The following is a 24,589-nucleotide window of genomic DNA, read 5'->3' on the forward strand; positions in this document are numbered from 1 at the left end:
AAGTGATTCTCCAGGCAACTGGAAGAAGACACCTTCTAAAGCCACAGAATCACTCACAAAGTTTCTCAAATCTCGGGCTAGAGAGATGGCTCAGAGGTTAAGAGCACTGGCTGTTCTTCCAGAGGTCCTGAGTTCAATTCCCAGCAACCACATGGTGGCTCACAACCATTTGTAATAGGATCTGATGCTCTTCTCTCTCATGCAGGCATTCACGCAAATAGAATACTCATATACATAAATAAATAAATCTTTAACAAAAAAAAAAAGTTTCTCAAATCTCTAGCCTCCGTAACTGTCTCCTCCTTGATAGCCTTTCCTTAAGGCCATTTCTTAGCTAGCATCACTGCAGTCAGTCACCATGACAACCTCACACACTTAGAGACAAAAAATTCCAACATGCTACAGCCAAAGCCAAACTGTGTGTAACTTTCACTGTACAAAAAGTATGCTTCCTTGGTGGCACATGCCTGTAATTCCAGCTTCCAGGAGGCTGAGGCAGGAGGATTATGAGTTTCAGGCCAACCTGGAGTACATAGCGAGCTCCAGGCCGGTCTAGATTTTAGAGAGAAATTCTGTCTCACTAAACAAAAACTGGGACTAGCAAGATGGCTCAGGGATAAAGACACTTGCTGCCAAGGCTGATGACCTGATTCTATCCCAGTAATGCACAGAAAATGAAGGAGAGAACCAATTCCACAAGTTATCCTCTCCCTGTACATGCACAGCAGTGTGCACACCCACATACACAAGCATGAACATGTACACACACAAATGTAATAAAAATTTTTGATAAAGGCTAGGTGTGGTAGCACACATCTACAATCCCAGCACTTGGGGGGGGGGCAGGAGTTCAAGGCCATCCTCAGCTACATAGGGAGTTCAAGGTCATCTTGGGTTACACAAGACCTATCTTTAGTTGTTTTTTTGTTTTGTTTTTGAAACAGGGTTTCTCTGTGTAGCTTTGGAGTCTGTCCTGGATCTTGCTCTGTAGACCAGGCTGGCCTTGAACTCAGAGATCTGCCTGGTTCTGCCTCCCGAGTGCTGGGATTAAAGGCGTGCACCACCACTACTGGGCAGCACACAAGACCTATCTTAAAAGAAAAAATGGGGCCGGGCGGCGGTGGCGCACGCCTTTAATCCCAGCACTCGGGAGGCAGAGCCAGGCGGATCTCTGTGAGTTCGAGGCCAGCCTGGACTACCAAGTGAGTCCCAGGAAAGGCACAAAGCTACACAGAGAAACCCTGTCGCGAGAAAAAAAAAAAGAAAAGAAAAAAGAAAAAATGGTGTTGGGAGTAGACAGAGTAAGGGAAGATAGAATAAGAAGTTGATAAATTACACGAGTTTCTCCACTCTTATATTCATCTATATATAATTGCATGATGTTTTTAATCCCTTCCTAACAACTGCAATCAGAACAGAACCACCTATGGAGCTTTCCCAAGTAAAGACAGGTTATAGACTTGGTCCCCCCTCACCATTAAACCCAAACTGCCACAGTTACCTACCTGCTCTACACCTTCCACTTCTGGAATATAAAACTGCAACATGTTCTGAATCCCACTTTTCAGGGTGATGATGGAGCTGGGGCAGCTGGTACAGGAGCCCTGGAGCTTCAGCCGCACGATGCCATCTTCAAAGCCTCTGTAGATCACGTCACCCCCATCCTCCTGCACAGTAGGCCTGAGGCCACAAGACATTCAGAACATACTTTAAAACAACAGATGCATGCCTTCAATAAAAAAGATTAAGATAGTTCAGTGTGTGTGTGTGTGTGTGTGTGTGTGTGTGTGTGTGTGTGTTTGTGTGTAGTTCATGGATCACGTTTCATGAGTATGTGTAGTGCAGAGGCCAGAAGTCAACTTTGAGTGCTGTTCCTTAGGCACTACCCATCTTGGTTTTTGAGGAAGGGTCTCTCACTGAACAGGAACCCATTTACTAGGCTAAGTTATTTCTGCCCCAAGCAGAGGGATCACAAACGCACATCCCACACCCAGCTCTCTTAATGTGGGTTCTGGGGACTGAACTCAGGACATCATGCTTACATGACAAATACTTTACCATCTTGGCTATCTCCCCAGCCCCATAACTTTGATAAAATTTAATTAAAATTTTATTAATCTGTGCGTGTGCATATGTGCAGTCAGGTGAAACCTTCCAGAGTTACCTCCTTCTCCATGTAGGTTCTGGGGATGGAACTCAGGGCAGCAGGCTTGACAGCAAGGGACTTCCCTGCTGAGCATCCTCATTGCCCTGATTTCTAATTTTAAAGCAGCCGTGTGTATCCAGCTACTTTCCTCTCTGTATGACTCAGTCTTGTTGAGTATGATCACAGCTGCATAGTATTCCACTACACTAATACGGCAGGTTGATTACCCATCCTGCTGTTGATAGGTATTTGACTTATACACATAAAATGGCTGTGAAGATTCACCTGTGCATCTTTTGGTGTGGATAGGTATTATGACTGGGCATATACCTGAGGGCAAAACTCCTGGAGCAGGACTCTGAATATAAGCCAGGAGTGGAGGCTCGTGTCTGTAATCCTAGCAGTGAAAGGCTGAAGCAGGAGGACTGCCATGAGTTCAAGGCTAGACTAGGCTACAAACTCAGTTCCAAGCCAGCCTAAATTACAGGGTGAGAACCTGCTCAACCAAACTGTAACTATTTAGATTTAAACAATAGCAAACATTTTCCTAGAATTACCCACCCTTACATGCCCCCAGACCAGGTGAGCACTCCACTGCTTCCTGTTCTCACCAGCCACTGGTGTCAATCAAAATGGAGGAACCCACCTGCTGGATTTGAAGTAACAGTTTACAATGAGTTAGAAAGCTACACACTCTTCGATCTTCCATAGTTAGTGACTGTCTGGTCACTGTCTTTTGCCATGTTCTTGCTCCAGCCTTTATTTTATTTTTTCCTTGTCTATTTGTAGTTCTTATGTGTAAGTGTGTGTTCCTGAGTATATGTATGTGCACCACATAGGTGCAGGAGCCCTTGAAGGATAGAAGAGGGCATCAGATCCCCTAGAATTAGTGTTACAGGTGGTTGTGCACCACCATGTGGATGCTGGGAACTGAATCTGGCTCCTTTATAAGAGCAGTGAGTATTCTTAAATACTGAGCCATCTCTTCGACCCTCTTATTTTGTTTGATATTTGTTTTGTGTATGTGTGTGTGGTTGCACACATTTTTACATTTGTTCTATGTATGTGTGTATGCTTGCACACATTTTTACATTTGTTTTGTGTGTGTGTGTGCTTGCACACATTTTTACATTTGTTCTATGTATGTGTGTATGCTTGCACACATTTTTACATTTGTTCTGTGTATGTGTGTGTGGTTGCACACATTTTTACATTTGTTCTGTGTGTGTGTGTGTGTGCTTGTACACATGCACCACAGCATGCATGTGGAAGCTGAGGACAATTTAGGAGTTGGCTCTCTACTTCTATCATATGGGTTCTGGAATAGAATTTGGGTCGCCAGGGCTGGAGAGATGGCTCAGGGGTTACGAGTACTTGCTGCTCTTCCAGAGGACCTGGGTTTAATTCCTAGCATCCACATGGCAGCTCACCACTATCTGTAACTCCAATTCCAGGGGATCCAACACCCTCACACAGACATGAATGCAGACAAAACATCAAGGCCCATAAAATAAAATTAAATAAAATCTTACAAAAAAAAAAAAAAAAAGAACTTGGGTTGCCAAGCTTAGCAGCAGGTACCTTCATCCACTAAGCTATCTTATAAGCCCTATTCACTATAAAATCTTCTATTCTGCCTTTTCATGAGAAAGGCATAATTTTACTACTGTCCAATTTGTCTTTTCTTGATTTTCCCAATTTTCTTGTATCCTCGTGAATAAAAACAAACAAAACAAACCTACCTAACCAAGGTCATGCAGATATTAATTAATTTGATTTTATTGTATTTATTTGTTCTGGGGGTATGCATATATTGCTGTGTGCCTATGAAGGCCACAGGTCAACTTTCAGGAGTCAGTCTTCTCGATCTACCATGTGGGTCTCAGAGACGAAACTCAGGTCACCAGACTTGGCAACAAGTAACTTAACCAGTGAGCCATCTCACCGGCCCCTATTTAAGTATCCACCATGATCTCTGTGTTGACTTAGACTAATACTGATTCTGTCACCCCCATCCTATCCTACCCCACCCCACCACACCCCACCTCACCCTACTTCAGCCTTTGGTATTCTTAACACTCTATCACTGAACTACATCCCCAGCCTAACCATAAGCCATTCTGAAGAGCACTCAGTTCCACTGCAGTCAGGAAACAGTATTCCCAGGATGGGGGAGAGGCTCAGTTGCAGAGTACATGCTTATGAAGTGCTCAAGACCCTGGATTAACCCCCAGAACCAAATAACAAAACCTGGTATTCTCAATGAATTTAACCCTGAAACTAGATAAGAGCTGCTTTATGAACATGCATACAAGCTACTTTAGTGCACGATCCATGTACACATTAAATTTATATTTCATTCTTGCCGAGTACATTATACATATGTTAACATTTAGTCAATTGTTAATCACGTGTTCAAAACTCTATCTTAGCCTGGGAATGGTGGTTTATGGCTTTAATTCCAACAATCAGAAGGCAGAGGCAAATGGATCTCTTGCATCAGAGATCTATCTGGTGCATATATACCAAGTTTCAGGCCAGTCAGGGCTACATAGTGAGACCTTGTCTTGAAAATAAGTAAATAAAAATAATAAGTTTTAACTCTCTCTTGCCCAATTACTTTTTGTGCTTTGTTAGGTGTTAATTTCCTCATTTAACTGTGGGTTATTTGTGTCTCTTTTTATCTCTGTCAAATATTCTTCATTTATTTTGAATCTGTGTTATTAGATGATTCGAATATGACCTGGGCAGCAAGTGTTCAATTGTGTGGTGGCACTGGCAGCTGTCGGGTACACTGTCTTCTGGTGTCTGTGTGACTTCAGTAGCTCTCCACTCCTCACTGTCTCATCACCATGCCTTTCTCCAGCTCCTCATTTCCAATATTTCTGTCCTTATATTGAAGCAGTGCAACCCTTATAAGGCGCATGTAGTTGGCTTTCTCACATTTTGACAACTTCATCCAGTGTTAGCCATTCTATGTACCTTTAAATGTATCTGCCAAATCTTCAGGCATGTTATCATCTAGCCATTTGTTTCCAATCTGCATTCTTTTGCACTGACCAAGCACTCTTTTGTCTGTCCTCTTTTCTACACAGCTGTCTGTTATATAGTGTTTCACGGCTCGCCTCACCTCCAACATACTTACTTCATATTTTTGACTCTACTACAAATGATTACTTTTACCATGTCCCAAATAATGTCAAGACTCAGAATACTTCTCTTCACACTCACCTTCTATTTAGGTCATTTCTCTTGCTTCTATACAATTAACCCTTAGGACACTAGACGTGCTTTTCTGCATGCACAAAGCCTTGTGCTTTTTCCTTGCCCCAAACCCCCCCTTCCTGTGTGCTTCACTCTGGGTTTTACTGCTCTTCCACGTTCTAACACCAGCCTCCTCTGCAGCTGTGTCAGGGCCCACAGGAAGGGAGCTGATGAGTTCCTCACTCACTGCATTTTTAGTTCTATACTCTTCTTTTCTTACAGATTCCTCTTCTTGCAGGAATTCTCATCCTTTCATTTATTTTCTTTCCCATTTGAATCACCTCTCTTAAACACCAGTTGCAATATCTCCAGTGTTAAGAATCTACTTCAGTTTCTCTTTGTTCTGTTTCAAGGTAAAACCAGTAGGTTTGTTTGTTTGTTTGTTTGTCTTTTGAAACAGGGTCTCTCTATGTAGCCCTGATGTTCCAGAACTCACTCTGTAGACCAGGCTGGCATCAAACTCAGAGATCCACCTGCTTCTGCCTCCTGAGTGCTGGGATTAAAGGCATGTGCCACCACACTCTGTCACTTAGCCAGCCTCTTATTATTAAATTTCTAAGTTGTTTCTTAAAAATACCTAAAGAAGAAAACATTTTCTCAAAGTCTGGACTTTCTTGTCTGCTGTGAGAAAAGTAGAGACAGGCTGTCTGCTAGTCTTGTCTTTATCCTTGTTTTTCTATTTTTGTTTTGTGTGTGAGACAAAGTCTCACTGTGTGTACCATGCTGGCCTAAAACTCGCAGAGCTCCTCCTGCCTCTGCCTCCCCAGGAACTACAGCTCACCTACAGAGTGTCACCATGCCTGCTCCTGTCTTTATTCTTATCTGGGCAGTTGCTACATGGGTGCTATTCTCTTCACAATGCTCACGAATATGAAGTTCTTTCCTACACGTATATAGGAAAATTCCTCTCGACTATGAGTTTTAAAGATGTGACTGAATACTGAGGCACAGGCTTTAAGTTCAGCTGAGGTGATGACCTATGTGGTTTACACTGACTATTTATCTGTAGCCCTGTTCCAATTTCCTGTGAAAGCATGCAGCTTTAATGAGAGCTGTCTTTGCAGTACTGGATTTCGGCAAGGGGGAGGGGAGGGCGTTAGGAGGTTTTAACACATACCGTATTCTAGTATCCAACAGTTCTTTAATCATTGCCACGACTTCATCATCTTCTTCAGAACCTAGAAAAAAAATCAAGAGTAACCATTTTGCAGTTATATAAGCATTAAAACGGAAGGCTTTTCACATAAAAGCACAGCCTGGCATGGTAGCACTCAAGCAGATACAGAAGGATCACAGAAATTCAAGGCCAGCCTAGTCTACACAGTGAGCTCAGGCTAGCTTGATTTAGCAAGAAAGACCTTGTCTCAAAATCCAAAACATAGCAAAAGAAAAAAAAAAAAAAACCACAGAACACAACACTCGGTAAGGTGACATGGCTCATGTGGTTCACAAAAGAAAGACCAAGGAAAAATGGTCACTTAATATTCAGTAATACAGGGAATAAATCCTACAGTGAAACCTGATCATGTTGGGGCTGAGATGAGGGAGGGGCTTGTGAGGAACAAACTAACATTCTCAAGGACCAAAGAGCAGCACAGATATATGTTATCTGATTTCACTGTAACTGTGAGATGGAAAGGCACAGCTACTTAGGAAGTAACTTTTTAATCTTCAGCTTCTCAATTTAGTCATTTTTCAAGATAACTGTATCAAATACAGATGTAGGCCTTCTGGAAACTTCTAAATACTTTACAAATCTGAGCCAAGAATGGTGTTTCATTTTGGTTTTGCTTTATCGTGTGTGTGCATGTCTGTGTGTGTGAGTGCCTATGTGTGGTGCTGGGAGGAACCTATGGCCTTGCACATGGAGCATGTACTCTACCACTGAGCTATATCCTTGGCCACTGCTTGAATTTTGTAAAGCTGTATATAAGTTTTACCAATGCCTGTATATAATACGTAAATCTTTTTTCAACAAACGTATTTATCTGTGAAAAAATACAGAGATCCCATGCTGTTCTGTAATAAATATTAAATTCCTAGTGACCTCACAAGTAGTTTATATTAAGCTATACTAACCTTTGAGTCCATTTTCATAGAAGAAATAAAATACGATGAAATTCAAGTCTCTTAGAGCAGCAGTCCTAAGCTGCCTTTCCTGTCCCCATTACTACCGAGTACAGGGCTTCCTCCAAGCATGTGTACATTTCCATGTGTAAATTCACACAGGTGAGATCAGGCTTTACCTGATCCACATTGCACGCCTAGAGTCCCTTGAAAGTCTTTCCATCAGTACATGAAAACAGGCTCATTATAAAGAGATCTTGGTAGAGTTTTGCCTTGCTGGCTTTTGGACTATTAGGTTAGTATCTAACCCTGAGCAACATCCTTGCTTCTAAGCACACTAATGAGATAAATTCCTTCTGATGGAATATTTGAGCCAGTCAGCTTGTGGTTTCTTTCTTTCTTTTTGAGGTACTGGGGACTGAACACAGGGTTTTGTGTTTGCTAGACAAAGGCTCTACCTCTATACTACACCCCAAGCCCAAATTTTGTGGCTTTTTTTTTTTTGAGGGGGTAGGCATAGTTAACTTGCTCTTTGTTTTGTTTTGTTTTAGACAGTGTAGCTGTCAGGGCTGTCCTGGAACTCACTCTGTAGAACAGGCTGACCTCGAACTCACAGAGACCTGCCTGCCTCTGCCTCCCAAGTGTTGGGATAAAAGGCATGCGCCACCACTACCTGGCCTTAAATATGTCTTTTGTTTTTCACTTTGTGGTAAGTGTGTGTGTATGTGTGTGCATGTGTGTGCGCACATATACTGAGGATGTACTTCACCACTGAGCTACCTTTAGCCTCTAGCCATGATTAGGAAGAATTAGTTATAACTATTTCATAGCCCAGAACACACACAGACCCCCCCCCCAACACACACACACACACACACACACACACACACACACACACACGGTGTTTGTGCAGATACATGTGTGGTGGGGATATGCACGGACAAGTGAGACAAGTAGGCTAAGATGGCTGGCTAGAGAGTCTGTTTCCACCTCCCCAGTGCTGCGACTGAGTGCACCTGCTACAGCCTTATTTATGATGTGGGTTCTGGAGACTGTACTCAGTCAGATCCTTGACTGAGCTATCTCCTAAACATACCTAGAATATATTTTTTTTTAAATCTACTAAATCAATATAAAAAAAAGACATAAGACTCACTTTTAAAAAAAGAAAATGGGGCTGGCCAGGTGGCTCAGAGGTTAAGAGCACTGGCTGCTCTTCCAGAGGTCCTGAGTTCAATTCCCAGCAACCACATGGTGGCTTACAGCCATTTATAATGAGATCTAGTGCCCTGTTCTGGCCTGCAGGCAGAACACTGTATACATAATAAATAAATCTTTAAAAAAAAGAAAGAAAGAAAATGATGCCGGGTGGCGGCGGTGGCAGCGGCGGCAGCGCAAGCCTTTAATCCCAGCACTCGGGAGGCAGAGGCAGGCGGATCTCTGTGAGTTTGCGGCCAGCCTGGTCTCCAAAGCGAGTTCCAGGAAAGGCACAAAGCTACACAGAGAAACCCTGTCTCAAAAAATCAAAAAAAAAAAAAAAAAAAAAAAAAAAAAAAAAAAAAAAAAAAAAAAAAAAAAGAAAAAGAAAAGGAAAGAAAAAAAGAAAATGACTAGGAAATCTACTGACGTGGAAAGCTTATAAAGTGAAACAAGACAGAGAACCCCCAGGATCAGGGTCAGCACAAGAACGAAACTAAACCAAGACACTGCCAGCCTGGTGACACAGATCTGTGATTCCAGCTCCCAGGAGGCAGGCAGGAGGACAGTAAGTTAGGTCAGCCTGGACTATAGAGTGAACTATAGAGTTGTTAGCCTGGGCAACTAGTAAGACACAGCCCCCAAAGTAAAGGAGGACCGACTCGGTGGGAGAGCACTTGACCTAGATATGCGCAGTCCTGAGTTCAACCCCTGGAACTGCAGGGACAAACGGACGGACAGATAGTAAGATACCATTTCAGACCTAACATACTGTGTGGCGGTGTGAATGAAAATGGCCCCACAGGCTTATAGGGAGTGGCACTATTAGGAGGTGTGGCCTTGTTAGAGGAAGTGTGTCACTGAGGGTGGGCTTTGAGGTTTAAATGCTCAAGCCAGGCCCATATCTCTCTTCCTGCTGCCTGCTGATCCAGATGTAGAACTCTCAGCTCCCTCTCCAGCACCATGCCTGCCTGCATGCTGCCATGCTCCCTGCCATGACAATAATAGACTAAACCTCTAAACTGTAAGCCAGCCCCAATTAAATGTTTTCCTTTATAAGAATTACTGTGGTCATGGTGTCTCTTCACAGCAACAGAACCCTAACTAAGACATTCTGGTTTAAATAAATGTAGCTGGCTGGGTAGTAGTCACACTCATAAAAACCTAGCTAGCACTTAGTGGACTGAGACAAGAGGATTCAAAGCTCAAGCCAGCCTACATTACACAGCAAGTTGGAGACCAGCATGGACTGCAAAGTGAGACCCTGGTTCAAAAACCAAAGCAAAACAAAGGTAATGATGACGTATGCCTTTAATTCCAGCACTCATGAGGTAGAGGCAGTCAGATCTCTATGAGTTCAAGGCTAGCCTGGTCTACAGTTAAGTTACAGGATAACTAAGGCTACACAGAGAGATCCTGTCTCAGGAGGTGAGATGGGGGGGGAACAAAAGAGGTGGGAGTTGGCTTGGTAGTGGAATGCAGGTCAAGCTCTCTAGAGTCTCTAAGCACCAAAGGGACAAAGAGAAAGGAAAGACAAAAAAGATATGAAATAATGACAAAGTCTAAGAAAACAGAAACTCTTACACACTGCTAATGAGCACAGTAATTAGCTGCTGCTTCCCTATCGGAAGCTCTATAATCCCCTCACCCCACTCCACAGAAGCAGTGTGTCCACGGCAACAGTGTCTGTACTGGACGTCCACACAAATAGCTCACACAGTGAAGAACAGTCCACAGACACCTGCACCAGGATGTCCACAGCAGCATTTGTAACACACTGGCACCAGCAATGTCCACAGCGAAAGGACAAATTCACTGCACTCTATTCATTCCAATGGACTAACACAGTGCTTAAAATAAATAAATTGGGGTGGGAGGGAGCTGGAGAGGTGGCTCAGAGGTTAAGAGCACTGACTGCTCTTCCAGAGGTCCTGAGTTCAATTCCCAGTAACAACATGGTGGCTCACAACCATCTGTAGTGAGATCTGGTGCCCTCTTCCCGCCTGCAGACATACATGCAGGCAGAACACTGTATACATAATAAATAAATCTTAAAATAAATAAATAAACAAATTGGACCTTCAAATAAAATAGATTATAATCAGTGAAAGGCAAGCTGTGGTAGAACACAAGTTCCTTGAAGTTTAAAAATAAAACCCAGAAACTGGGTATGGAGGTGCACACCCATAATCTCAGCATGGAGAAGGAGGCAGGATTGTAAATTTCAGGCCAACCTGGGCTACAGAGCAAGATCCTGTCTCAAAAACACTAAAAAATAACAAGAAAAAGAATGGACACCAATTCTACCCATTCATTTCAGCTTACTGGCACAGTAAAATACAAACCAACCAAGCTCACACTCAGCAGCAAGGGGTAGATATAGAACATGACCTCTTTCTTTCTCTCTCTTTTCTCCCTCTCTTCCTCCCCCCACTTCACTTTTTGGAAACAGGCTCTCAATAGAAAGCCTTGGTTGGCTTGGAACTTGCCATACAGAGCAAGCTGGCCATTAACTTACAGCAATATTTCTGCCTCTGCCTCTCAAGTGCTGAGATAAGTGTGCACCACCACACACTGGTTTGTGTCCTTAATATTTCATTTAAAAATGGGTCTAAAGCAACTATGGAAAATTTTACATTTATTTGTTTCTTGGCGCTCTCTTCCAGAAAATGCTAACATCTGTTAAATCTAAGTGGAAGCAAGTTCATGCCTAACATATGATTTTTCTGAATTCTCAAAATTTTTCATAATTAAAATTTTAGTTTTACATAATAGATTTAGTGTTCACACACACAAGTTTTAAGAAAACAATGGGCAGCAGTGGCATATGCCTTTAATCCCAGCACTTGGGAGGCAGAGGCAGGCAGATCTCTTGAGTTCGAGGCCAGCCTAGTCTACAGAGTGAGTTCCAGGACAGCCAGGGCTACATAGAGAAACCCTGTCTTGAAAACTAAAAACAATTTGAGAAAACAATATATACAAAGTTTTGTCCCATCTAGAATTGTTCCCGAGCCAAATGCATTCAAAATACCCCACGCTCTTGGCTGATCCCAAGGACTAGATTGTAAGATCCTCCTGCTGAAGCTCCCTCCCTGCTGGCTAGCTCACAGGGCCACAAGGTACTGTGTAGGCTGCTGGGAGAGAATTGTCAACCATCTCATTCAGCTGTGGACCATGTGCTACAGCACTGACTAGCCAGGCCAGATGTGCCCACTGGGAAATAGTTACAAGCCTGATATGTGGTAATCAACTGCTCCCTGACTGGAACTGAGGCCAACTCCACAGGAGGAAGTCAGTTCTGCTGCTGTACCTGGTCAAAAACCTGTGACAGGGAGGCACAGGCCCCTGTGGAAAGCTACAGCTGTTTTACTAAGGACATGATGTGCTCACCTGTTTCTTTTTAAGGTTTAGTGCTGCTATCTTTGGTCAGAGAAGCTTCTTCACGCAATAGGTAGAAGGTACTGCAGAGACTCATAACCTGTCAGTGCTGAGACTAAGTGACTGCAGGATGGTCAGTCTTAAATGGGACATCTTTATCAGCAGGACTCCAAAGAGACCATCACAGAGTGTTGGGGGAGGGGCAGAAAGAATCTAAGAGCTGGAGGATGGGGTGGAGAGCTGCAGAATGCTATCTGGCTGCTCTTCCAGCGGACCCAGGCTTGATTCCCAGCACCCACATGGTGCCTCACAACTGTCTGTAACTCCACTTCCAGGGAGATCTGATACCCTCTCCTGGCCTCCTCCGGCACCAGGCACACACATGGTAGTACACAGTCACAGACGAAAGCAAAACACCCATGCACATCACATAAAAAATAACTTTAAAAACTGATCAGGCCCCTGAACATGGAAGGAGGCGGGTCTCATGAGGCTCCACCCTCCTTGAGGACCTACAGAAGTTCATGGTTGCTGAGGAAGAAGGACCACTGGTGAGGTGCCCAGCTCAAGCAGGTAATGTCTCCCCTGTGCTCCTATAAGCAGCCCTAACAGGCTCGTTTGCGTCACTCACTAGACAGCATGAGAGTGAAGTGGACTAGATGGGGAGGGGAAGAAACCATCAGGAGTGTGAAGGACACAAGGAAAGAGGAACAGAGGGCGGTTATGATCAAAACACATTACACACACACACGTATAAAACGCCATACTGACACCCACAATTATGTATAATTAATATATTCTAATAAAAACATTTAAAAAGCTGTATTCTGGTCACTTCTGAAATCAAGGCAAATGTGAATGAAGTAGGAAAATCCAATAAAATATAGATAAGCATCGATTACCCAGCACAATACTACCTGCTTCTCCTGGAGGCGTTTCCTCAGTCACTAGGGGTAAGCCAGATGCAAAGAAGTCCATAATTGTTGCATAAATATCTGGTTTCAGTAAATTCCAGTCTAATTCTTCATTCTCCTATAATCATGTTGAAGAAACATGTTGCATTTCCAGCCAAGTGCAAAACAAATCCAGACTACCACCTCCGATCTTTCAAGAATCTTTTCTATTTTCTGGTGATCCAGGGTCTCACCATGCAGCTCTGATTGGCCTGGAACTCACTCTGTAAACCACACTGACAATGAACTCTCAGAGATCCGCCTGCCTCTGCCTCCTGAATGCTGGGATTAAAGGCGAGCACCACCATGGCCCGGTTCACAGTACTGCTGCGGGACAGTGAACTATGCAAATATATCTGAAATTAGTGGTATTTGCACATCAAAAGAATGAGTAAGCATATCCCCTTCAGAGAGGGCGTGTGTACTATGGCATATGACAGACACATATGTAATTTGTTCACAGTATGGACTTGATTCCCTTTTTACTCCATCAACTCACAGAAAGTTAGTGAAATTACTACTTAGGGGCAAGCAGACTGCTGAGTGGGTGAAAGCACTTGTCACCAAGCCTGGCAACCTGGGTTCCATCCCAGGGACTCACATGGTGGAAGGAGAACCACCTCCTGTAAACTGCCCTCTGACCTCCATGTGCATGCCTGAACACACACACAAATTACCACATAATAAAATTGTTAACACTTATTTAAATTTTATGAAACAAACACACAAACAAACTAATTTTATTCTAGTAACCTGGAAGCTGAACTTCTAGTCCTGCCAAGGTTGCATTCTGTAATGGGCTAGCCCTGTAATCCAGGACACTGCATTGAATCTGCTGAGGTTCAAGTGTTTTATCTGAAGGGATGAGGCTACTGGATTACAGTTATAGCTGGATCTTAATTAAGTGTCGCCAGAAAATCCCTTTCACTAACCTGACAAATCTAAGAAGTAAGCATCACCTGAGTTTTTTTTTTTTTTTATGTATTACTTAATTTTATGTGCATGAATGTTTTGCTTGCATGTATGTCTATGTAGCATGTGTGTGGCTGGTGCCCACTGAGGTCAGAAGAGAGCACAAGGCCCCTGGAATTGGAGTTATAGATGGTTGTGAGCAGCCATGTGGGTGCCAGGAATCTAAACTGGCTCTCAGCAAGGGCAGCCAGTGCCCTTCACTGCAGAGCTATTTCTTCAGCACTTCACCTGAGATTTTCAATATCACGATGTTATTAAAAAAACCCTAGCACATTAAGAATGAAAATTCTAGGGTAGAGTGGTGGTACATGTTTGTAATGCCAGCAACAGGGGGCCAAGGAAGGCAGGCCACAGTTTTCAGGCTACAGAGCAAGACTATCTACAAAAAACCGAAGAAGGGAAAATTGAAACCCAAAACAATGAGAATTCTGAAGAGGGGCACTGGACTCAGAAAAAGCTCAAAGGCCGCTAGTCTACCTTGATACTCATTACTGTACCTTTGTGACTGTGATGAAATCTGGTCCAAAGAAGACACTCTTCACTCCCTCAATCCTGAATAACTGCCTGTGAATACAGAAAAGAAAAAAGTCATCAAAGAAGATAAACATAAGCAGAAGTAAAGAGAAAAGTTACCTCCACGGACTGCCCCTGGTTAAAATGCCATCAACTCAAGAGGGTTTTGTTTCTCCTCCTCCCACCAAAGATGCATATGAATCTGAAGAGCAGCCCCCGCCCCAAACATGTCCACCACCTGGCAATCAGTGAAAAGGCTGTGGCACATGCAAAAAATGCAGTGTATCTTCACATGAAAAAACAGGGCACCATGGAGACCCACAAAGAAAGACAGCTCTGAGAACCTGAAGTAAGACAGTTGTTCACTCACTCCTTCACTCAGCAGCTATCTGGCATCTCTAAGTGCCAGGTTCCAGGAAGACAAAAGATGGGCTGACCTCTCTCAGGAGCTTAGCAAAAACATTCCCTACAATAGCTTAGCAAAGACAAGACCAATTTGCTTAGTTGCAGATAATAAACTCTGTGAATACAAGAAACAGGAATTTTTTTTCTACATTTTTTGTAGTGGTAAAAAATTGAACCCAGTGCCTAATCCATGCTCAGTGAGAGCTCTATCATGTAGCTCCCTACATCCCTAGTGAAGTGTGTTTTGTTTTTGGGTTTTTTGTTTGTTTGTTTGTTCTTGTTTTGGTGTGTGAGTGTGTATGTGTGTTTTAAATAAAGGCCTCACCGTGTAGCAAAGGCTGGCCTCAAACACCCAGTCCTTCTAATGCCACCTGGTGGCTGGGCTTACAGACATGTGTCACCACACTGGGCTACACTAACTCTTTTTGGATGTAAACATTTCAACAACAAAAGGTTAAAGACAGGCATCATAGCACAGTCTCTAATCCCAGAACTCAAGAGATGGAGGGAAAAGGATCAGTAGTTCAAGGCTAGCCTGAGCTACTGAGACCCCATCTCAAAAGAACAAAACCACTAAAAAGTTAAAATCAAATTAATCAAGAAATTAAAATCCTAGGTTGTCCTTCTGGTGTGCATATTTCTCCAGGAACTTTCATGGAGTTGTACACTGTTTTTATTGGAGGGTTAAATAAATATTATCACATTGCACCACTGTTCTGCAACTTGGTTTCTTCACTTAACAGCATGTTATGTCTTGGGCTGGGGCTGTAGATCAGTGGTAGAACTCCTGCCTGGCATATGCAAGGCCCTAGATTCAATCTCCAGTATTGCAAAACACACAGACACCCAGACAGACAGACACACACACACACACACACACACACACACACACACAGAGAGACACACACACAGAAGATATGTATCTTTTTGTAAATGTTAGCTTTTAGACTTATTTATTTTATGTGTGTGAGTGTTCTGCTTGCTTGCATGCATGCATGTGCAACTAGACTAATAAACATCCCTAGGCAAACCTTGCATGCCTGTGTGGTTCCTGAAGTTATATTCTTAAAAAAAAAAAAAAAAAAAACACACACACACACAGTATGGAGCTGTGAAATCAATTAAATAGTGATAAGGACTGCATTATATTTAATAAAACTAAACTAAATAACAAAAAGAAATGAAAAAATATGAGAATGCCTCCCACCTGTTACTTTTTAAAGAATTATTTTATTTATGTGTATGTATGTGTGTCTACGTGTATGCACATGAGTGCAGAGTCTGGAGAGGCAAAAAGAGGGCACTGGGTCCCCTCGGAGCTGGAATCACAGGTAGTTGTGAACTGCCTAGGTGTTGGAAACTTGAACTCAAATCCTTTGCGAGAGTGGCAAGTGCCGTTAACCACCTCAGCTATTACCTACTGTACAAGTGCAAAGGATGGAAATACCCATCAAACACTTGTTTTATACACATACACACAAGTATGTGCATTAAATTATAATATATACATTTCTGTTTGTTTCAAAAGCATGAAAAATAAATGCTCTAAAGTGTATTCTGAGAAACTGCATGCTTAAGTCAGAAAAATTGTACACATTTATCAGCTAGAAATTTGAAAAATTATTTCTGGGCTTCACTTTTGCCTGCCCTCAATGAGGTATACAGAATGCAGGCCATGTACCAGAAGCTACCTATGCTGATTTCTAAATGTGCCAGCAAGCAGTATCAGGGCAGAAATTTCACTTCGTGTTAGGGTGCAACTCAGTGGCAGAACACACATTTAGCATGTAAAAGGCCCTGGAGTCAATCACTTTCTGGTACACAACAAAGAAATAAAGAAGGAAGGACAGACGGACGGACAGACGGATGAAGGATGAACAGGCGGACTGGGGGCCGGGAGAAGAAGCAAGCAAGCAAGACCTTGGCTGATGTGGACTGTAGTAATTCTCAATGTAAGTGACTGCTCTGGCCATAGGTTCAGGAGCGGCTTGGTGTACTTCATGTATTACTCTGACACACATGTAACATGCTTCTAGGGAACTAGGAAACTGTCCTAATTGATTTTAAAGGTCATGCCACATCTGACAACTGTCATCACTTAATGGTTCTGAATGAAAACCTAGAAACTTAGTTCTTCTTCCTTATGAAATGCACGGAGCACCTTTTCATAGTTCTTGAAAATCAGAGTTTTAAGCTGGGTATAGTGGCAGCCATCTGCAATCCCAACACTAGGAAGTGGAGGTACCAGGAGTTACACGGTGAACTTGTGACCAGCTTAGGCTACAAGAGATGCCCATCTCCCAAGACTCTGAAAAGTGCTGGCAAAAAAACGACTCAGTGGATAAAGTACACGGCACACTGGCAAGAGGACCTGAGTTCAGATCCCCAGCAGACATGAAAGCAGCTGGGCATGGCAGTATGCACCTGCAACCCCGGCGCTTGAGAGGCAGAGGACCCGAGGACCTTCTGGGCAGCCAGTCTAGCTAAGTAAGTGGGCAGCAGGTTCCCAGAGGGACCCTGTCTGAAAAACCAAGATGAAGAGTGATAGAGGACACTCAAGGACACTCTCTGGACATGGTGTGTACGCACACTCACACAGCCACACAAACTCATACCCATTTGGTTAACTTCTTTCTTAAGTAAAAAAAAATAAATAAAATTTAAGTATTCATGTTACCGAGCTGTCAAATACACTCCCCAGGAGAAAGGGTTTTTAATTTCAACTCAACTCTCCTAAAATCAGTCTGCCCACAAAATGTACTAGCTCTGCAAGGCTGCCTAAACTACAGAGGGCCCTGTGCTTTCCAGGTAAAAGCCAGCAGAAACTGTACCTGGCCAGAGGGGAGCGGAAGGCTGCAGCTGGTGTGGGGAAGTCCATGGTCCTCGTCTCAAGAACCGGCTTTCCTGGTATAAACTTTAAGCTGTTGGGATTTGGAGTGTCTTGTGTTTGAATAAACATGAATCGCACTGAAAAAGAGAAAGAATGTTATGCTAGAAAAAACAGTTCAAGTTATGGACAACACAGTGCTTTCTTTTTTAGGTTTTTTTTTTTAAACTTTATATTGTAACATTTTGCCTGCATGTATGTATATGTGCCATGTGTCTGCAGTGCTGCGGAGGCCAGAAGAGGCCATTAGACCCTCTAGAATGGAATCATGGATGGCTGTAAGCTTCCATACGGATGCTGGGAATCAAACCTAGCCTCTGCAAGAGCAGCCAGTGCTCTAACCACTGAGCCATCTCTCTAGCCTCCCAGAGTGCTCCTTTTTAGATAAACAGAAGTAAGAAAAGTTAGGGGAGGGGAAAAGGCCCCACAAGCTTTATTTCTCAAGCTGAGAAATCATAATTCGTTAAAATGCCTGAACTTTGATACTCAGGCATGTCATTAAAAGGTCTGTGCCTCCAACCAAAAAAAAAAATCTGCTTTTACAGGAAACAGAACTTGAAATAAAACTTTAAAGAAAGACTGCCACTACTTTCTTTCTGAACCAGTCATTTTCTGTAGGTTTGTTTGTTTCTTTCTTTCTTTGAGAGATACAGTCTCACTATGTAGACCAGGCTGGCCTCAAACTCATAGAGATCTACCTGCCTCTGACTACAGAGTCCTGGGATTAAAGGTGTGGGCTACCAAGCCTGGTTTCATGTTTTGTTGTCTTAATCATGTACTGGTAAATAAAGTCACCATACCCATTAGGCATTCTACTGAGGGTTAAGCTGGCTTTCTCCTGCTCAGTACACTGGGGTAAATCAGATCTACAGAAAAGAAGGTCTTAGAAACACCCAAGGATAAAACTATAAGTGTAAAAACAAAGACAAAACAAAATTTTGTTCAAAAGCTAGACTCAGATAAATGTAGTTGCCCAGAGCCTTCAGCCCCAGCTTGGGAGGGTTGAGCAAGAGGACCCTGAGTTCATGCTAGTCCCAGCTACACAGCAAGTTCCAGGCTTGCCTTGGAATCTTAGCAAGATTCTAAAAAACCAAACCAAACCAAACAACCCATACAATCTATGTACACTGGGGGAGTAAACATTAGTAAAAATACAGTATCCCCACACAATTCTTCTCTTCTAACATAAATAAGCTACCTCGATACTAATCTGAATAGATATTCAACAAAAGCATTCCAATTGCATTTTTAAATTTGGTTTAATTAGGTTTTGTTTTTTGTTTTGTTTTGTTTTGTTTTCGAGACAGGGTTTCTCTGTGTAGCTTTGGAGCCTGTCCTGGAACTCACTCTGTAGCCCAGACTGGCCTGGAACTCACAGAGATCCTCCTGCCTCTGCCTCCCAAATGCTGGGATCAAAGGCGTGCACCACCACCACCACCCCCACCGCCCAGCTTAATTAGGTATTTTAAGAACAACTCCACACACATACAAGTAACATTATATGGACTTAACAGGTTATACTTAAGAATATACATGTGTACACAAATACATATATGCATGTGATAACAACCGATGAAAAAAGAGAATTTGAAGGAGAGTAGAAAGAGGTATATGGAGAATTTATAGGGAGAAAGGGAAGGTAGAAACATTGTAATTAAAATACAACCTCAAAAATAAAAATAAATAAATCTACTCCTCGCTCAAACATCCAACTGACACTTCTGAAAGTGTCCTGAGTTAGGACAGGATAAAGACTCATGTGAAATACTTTCTTCCTTTTGGGAAGTGGTACTGCACAGGTCCCTACACAGGCTGGCAGCAGCTCCTGCACAATGTAGAAAGGAACTGTCAGTGACTGAAATCACTGGGTGTCCAACAGGAAAAGACCAGAAAACCACAAGCTGCAGTCCCACAAAATTTAACCAATTCAAGTGGCCTGACCTGCTGAGTTACTCAGTATTTACATCTAAGGCATTTTGAGATTCAAGAAAACATGCAGGCCATGGACAACCATTCCTCATGTCCAGTCAACAGAAGAGGTAAGACCTCTTCCTGACTCAAGTCATGCCCTCAGCCACCCTCAGCCTCACCCCAGAACATGGCCGTGGGTGTGCAAGGTAGCATGGAGAGAGAGAGGCTAATCCGTGACCACATCAAACCACATATACCTTCGCCTCTCTGAGCTTCCCTAACTACCCTGCTGTGCTCACATTTCAAATTACATTCCAAATCAGACTCTAGAAGGTTTCGATAAAAGCCAGGAATTTACAGTTGTACAGATATTCCTACAGAAATAGAGAAAGTAATAGCTTAAGATACACATGATTCTGTCAAACACAAATCTACTTGTAACTTCTTTTTTATAATATTTCATCTTGGAAATCATTTACTTAGCAACTCATGTTCTAAAAACTGTGTTTACAAGACATAGACATTTTGTACGTCTACAGATAATGTCCTCTGACTAATTACAATAAAGTATATGTTACCATGGAGGGGGAGCAAACAAACAAACAAAAAAAAAAAAACACTGGATCCTTTTATAAGCCTCTGAATAGAAGGCAGACAAGTTCTTGGGCTGGTAAGATGGCTCAGGAGGTAAAGGTGCTTGCTGCCAAGGTTAAAGACCTCCACTCAACCCCCGGAACCCACATGGTGGAAGCAGAGATCCGACTCAAGCTGTCCTCTGGCCTCCGCACATGCAGTGTGGCACACTCTCTCACACACATAAATGCAGTAAAAAATTTTAAAGAAACCTTTAAAAATCTTGTCTTTTATGACCGTTAACTCTAACACTGTTCCACTGCTTTCTGTACCACGATTTTCTCTGAAGAGGTGAAATGATACCTGTGTTAGACAAGGCTGCACGCATCGGGAAAAGTGGTCTTCGCACATACTGGTGCAGAGGTTGTTTCTTAACGGTGGATGGAGTCACCACATGGCAGAGCCTACAAGTAAAACAAACAATGAATGACACAGTAAGGAGTCTCATCTGTTTTGTTGTTGTTTTGAAACAGGGTATCACTGTGTAGCCAGGTGGCTTCAGGAACTTCTGGGATATTCTTGCCTCTGCTTCCCTATTTCTGGAAACACAGACATGAGTGCCACACCCAGCAAGCAATCTGACCTTTTAAAGTCAATCTATACTTCTCTTGTATATATAAACATAACCAGCAATAAAAATAATAGAGAGTTAACTTCCCATTTTCTATCTGCAACATTTTTTTTTAACTTCAGCAAGTAATACAAACAATTAAAAAACAGAGGTAAAGGGCCCGGAGAGATGGCTCAGCAGTTGTGTGCACTTGGTGCTCTTGTAGAGGTCTGGGTTGTTTCCAGCTTCTCTATGGTAGGTCTTAATTGTCCGCAGCTCCAGTTCCAAGGGACCCAAAGTCCTCTTCTGACTTTCTTAGGCATCAGGCATGCACATGGCATGCACACATGTGCGGGCAAACACTCATATGTATTAAATAAAAATGCTGGCAAAAACACATGGAACCCCATTGGATTGGTAACTAGAAATACACACTAACATCCAGGCATCAGAAACAGAAATGGACAAATGGATTTAAATCTGCAGCCCCCGACCCTCAGTCCCACGATGGTTTTTTTTATTTTTTACTTTGTTTAAAACTGAGGCAGCAGAGTCCTGTGGCTAACAACAGGTAAGGGAAACAATGCGTACAATGAAAAGCTTCCCCTTTCCGACTCACATCACTGTCACCTGGAGAGAAAGAACTAGGCAACCTGAGGATGCAGCTCGGCTGTACGGTGCTGGCCTAACACTGGCAAAGCCCTTGGTTTGAGCATCCCAGCTTTGGCAAGAAAGAGGAGGGGGTGGGGAGATGAGCCAGCACCCCTGAACAAAAATCTTAAGTGTTCTAAGCTTCAACCCATCCCATACCTGACCTCATGTAAGGGTTCTGCCAAAATCCACTAAAAAACGATGCATACAGTTTCCATTATGGGTGAGGTGCACATGGAAAAACCAAATGAATTCTGTGTTCAGACTTGAGCTCTGGCCCCATGGTACCTCATGAAACACAAATGTCCCCAAATCTGAAGTTAGGAACTGTCCTGGAGGAACAGGTAAGATTAAGGACACCTGGGGTTGGGGATTTAGCTCAGTGGTAGAGTGCTTGCCTAGCAAGCACAAGGCCCTGGGTTCAATCCTCAGCTCTGGAAAAAAAAAAAAAAAAAAAAAAAAGATTAAGGACACTCACTTTCATCCCGACATTTCCAAGTCTAAAGTCTGACAGAATACAGACTATCACCTCTACACTACTAGGGCAACCACCAATCTATATGTTTGTTGGGAAACATGAATCCAGGGTGGCACTTCCATTTCTCTCTGATAGAGAAACACTGACTGGGTATTTTCATAGTATCATTAATGTAAAAACAGAGGGAGCTTTGAGAATAACTACTGCTAGAAAAGGAAATAAAAGGACATTTTAGTAGTGAAAAATGTTCCAGCTCTGACTTCAGTTTTTTTCGTTTTGTTTTGTTTTTTAAATTTTGAGACAAGGTCTCACTGTGTATGTAGCCCTGGCTGCCTGGAATTTGCTTTGTAGACCAGGCTGGCTTTGAACACAGAGATCCATCCACCTGCCTGAAGTGTTTACTTAAAATTGTTCTCCAAGACCCCTTGTTAGGGAAAGAACAGAAGAGTGAAACAGGCCACAAGAAAAACATCATGCCCTTTAGACCAGGAGAGTAAACTGTCAGAGTAAAACCATTGTCCCTTCAACAGAGCTGGGGAGTAAATCATTCCCAAGCACCTTCCCAAAATACAAGACTCAGCTACTGTTTAATCACGTGATATAAAAATACCTATGATAGAAATGGCTAATTACAAGTCATACCCAGGAGAAGAAACTCTGCCTTGGACCTCCTCTGTCCACCCGAGTCCCCAGGTAACTGCTGGTTCCCGGGGCTTCCCCAGTCTGTTCTGCTGGATGGTGTGTCTGCTCTGACGCTCTGCCTTCTTGCTGCTTGCTGTCTTACACTTTTACTGTTTGCTGTATATTTAATAAACGCACTCAAAACAAAAGGCATGTAGAGCACTGGAGATCATTCTCCCTCAAGAGCACCTATCAATCCACACAGTAAGTGCTCAGCAAATGGCAGCTCTTATCACTATGCAGTAACCAGTAACTACCCATTAAGTGAATGGAGTGAATATTCCAGGATTTGGAAACACCCTGGCATTCCAGTACTGTTCCTTCAACCCTGAAAAAGAGCAGCAGAGCCGATAAATCAGAAGTGTACTCTGGCAGGAAGGTTTGAATTCTAAAAGACCTGGAGGAAAGTAATTCAAGAAAAGTCATCCAGCCGGCGGTGGTGGTGGTGGTGGTGGCGCACACTCTCATCCCAGCACTCAGATCTCAGTGAGTTCGAGGGCAGCCTGGTCTACGAAGCGAGTTCCAGGACTGTTATACAGAGAAACCCTGTCTCGAAAAACAAACAAACAAAAAAGGTAATCGAAAACAGGGGAGAAGGGGGCAACCCACAAAATCCTTTTGTTAATCCTTTATTTTTATGAGATGCATTAAGGAGTTTTAAGCCAGTGGCCTCCTATAATACAGGCTAGCCTGGAACTCCTGGTCTTCCTGCCTTCACCTCTCAAGTGCGGGGACGACACAGGGGTGGGCCCACGTACCTGGCTCATGAAATGCATTTGAAACTTCAAGGTAACCATCAGCATACAGTTAGGCCCTTTTCTACAGGAGTCACCCTTGGGACTGACAGATGTCTGAGGAAGTCAGAATCAGGGTGGCTCTGGAAGAGGAACAAGACACGGCCGGCATAGGCCTGGGCCGTGGGTTCCCTCCAGTCGCTTCCCTCAGAGCCTGACCTTGGATGTGTCTCCCGGGATCGGGAAGGGAACTACCCGGGAATGTTCTTCCCTTCGGAGCCACATCCCCACGGGGTTTACAAGGGGAAGGGACGTACGAGAAGGTGGCCGGGCCTCGGGCTCTGGAGCCAGGACAAGACTCCATCAGACACCAGTCCCCTTCACGTGAGAGGGCGGCGACAGGGAACTGCTGGCCCCAGCGCCGACACCTACCGCCTGCACAGCCGCGCTACATCAGCTACTGCTCCCCACGCCCGCTCCGCGGCCGCCATCATTTCGGTATCAGTGCGCTTGCGCGGACACGCCCCCCTCACTTTCCAAGTCCTACTCTGACTCAGGCCTTGGAGAGAGTGCGGTCACGGAAGCGCGCCCTCTACAGGTGGAGGGCGGTGCTGCGGGTGAGCCAAGGCGGGGAAGCGGGGTGGGGGGTGGGGGGTGAGGGGAGAGGACAGGCTCTCTTTTTATTTCCCCCTTTTACTGAAAATAGATGTCCGCCCCCACATAACATATCCTGATTACAGTTCCCCCTCCCTCTACTCCTCCCAGTTTTCTTCCCCTCCCATCTAGCCCCCACATCCTCAGGTTTTAAGGATTAGAACACTAATATGTGGGTATAAACGATGAAGCAACTTCATTAGGCCAATTTAAATCTTAATCACTTGCCCATAGAATGCATGTTTGGATACTATCACTGTTTTGAGGCATATTCTTTCCTACATACAATGGAGACTTATTAGTCAACTTTTGGTTCATTGCAAATTTTACAATGATATGATACCATGCATCCCTAACTCCAGTACAAAGCAGACTGAGGCAGGAAGATCACCCATGAATTTGAGGCCAATCAGGGTGAGAGCCTGTCTCAAACAAAATTTAAAAAAAAAAATTCTACATTTTTCCACTGTGTTCTTTCTATACCCTCTATACTTTTTGTTTTGTTTTTGTTTTTG

At 43.4% G+C, this 24,589-nt stretch overlaps 1 protein-coding gene across 4 annotated transcripts; it reads right to left on the bottom strand.

Moving 5' to 3' along the window:
• Window positions 1-1,409: 1,409 nt before the first annotated feature.
• Window positions 1,410-23,970, bottom strand: Nfu1 (NFU1 iron-sulfur cluster scaffold). Of its 4 annotated transcripts, none has more exons than XM_028853720.2 (7): window positions 23,853-23,970; window positions 20,630-20,730; window positions 17,727-17,862; window positions 14,475-14,541; window positions 12,970-13,084; window positions 6,528-6,588; window positions 1,410-1,680 (listed from the first exon to the last, which is right to left on the bottom strand). In XM_028853720.2, the coding sequence occupies exons 1-7, from the start codon at window positions 23,912-23,914 to the stop codon at window positions 1,425-1,427; spliced, it is 798 nt and encodes a 265-aa protein (XP_028709553.1). In that variant the 5' UTR covers window positions 23,915-23,970; the 3' UTR covers window positions 1,410-1,424. The 4 variants fall into 4 exon arrangements, with proteins under 4 accessions (XP_028709553.1, XP_028709562.1, XP_028709571.1 ...); XM_028853729.2 differs by lacking the exon at window positions 23,853-23,970 and adding an exon at window positions 23,738-23,845; XM_028853738.2 differs by lacking the exon at window positions 23,853-23,970 and adding an exon at window positions 23,445-23,710.
• Between the last annotated feature and the right edge of the window lie 619 nt (window positions 23,971-24,589).

The sequence above is a fragment of the Peromyscus leucopus genome, chromosome 3, assembly GCF_004664715.2.
Source record: "Peromyscus leucopus breed LL Stock chromosome 3, UCI_PerLeu_2.1, whole genome shotgun sequence".
Classification (NCBI taxonomy): domain Eukaryota; kingdom Metazoa; phylum Chordata; class Mammalia; order Rodentia; family Cricetidae; genus Peromyscus; species Peromyscus leucopus.

What these genes read in the sequence shown, in the direction of transcription:
- Nfu1 (XM_028853720.2), bottom strand. Translation starts at nt 23,914, where the DNA reads ATGATGGCGGCCGCGGAGCGGGCGTGGGGAGCAGTAGCTGATGTAGCG. An exon ending in ATTTCATCACAGTCACAAAG is followed by an intron (nt 13,085 to 14,474) that starts GTACAGTAATGA and finishes ACATGATTATAG; the next exon opens with GAGAATGAAGAATTAGACTG. An exon ending in CTGTTGGATACTAGAATACG is followed by an intron (nt 1,681 to 6,527) that starts GTATGTGTTAAA and finishes TTGTGGCCTCAG; the next exon opens with GCCTACTGTGCAGGAGGATG.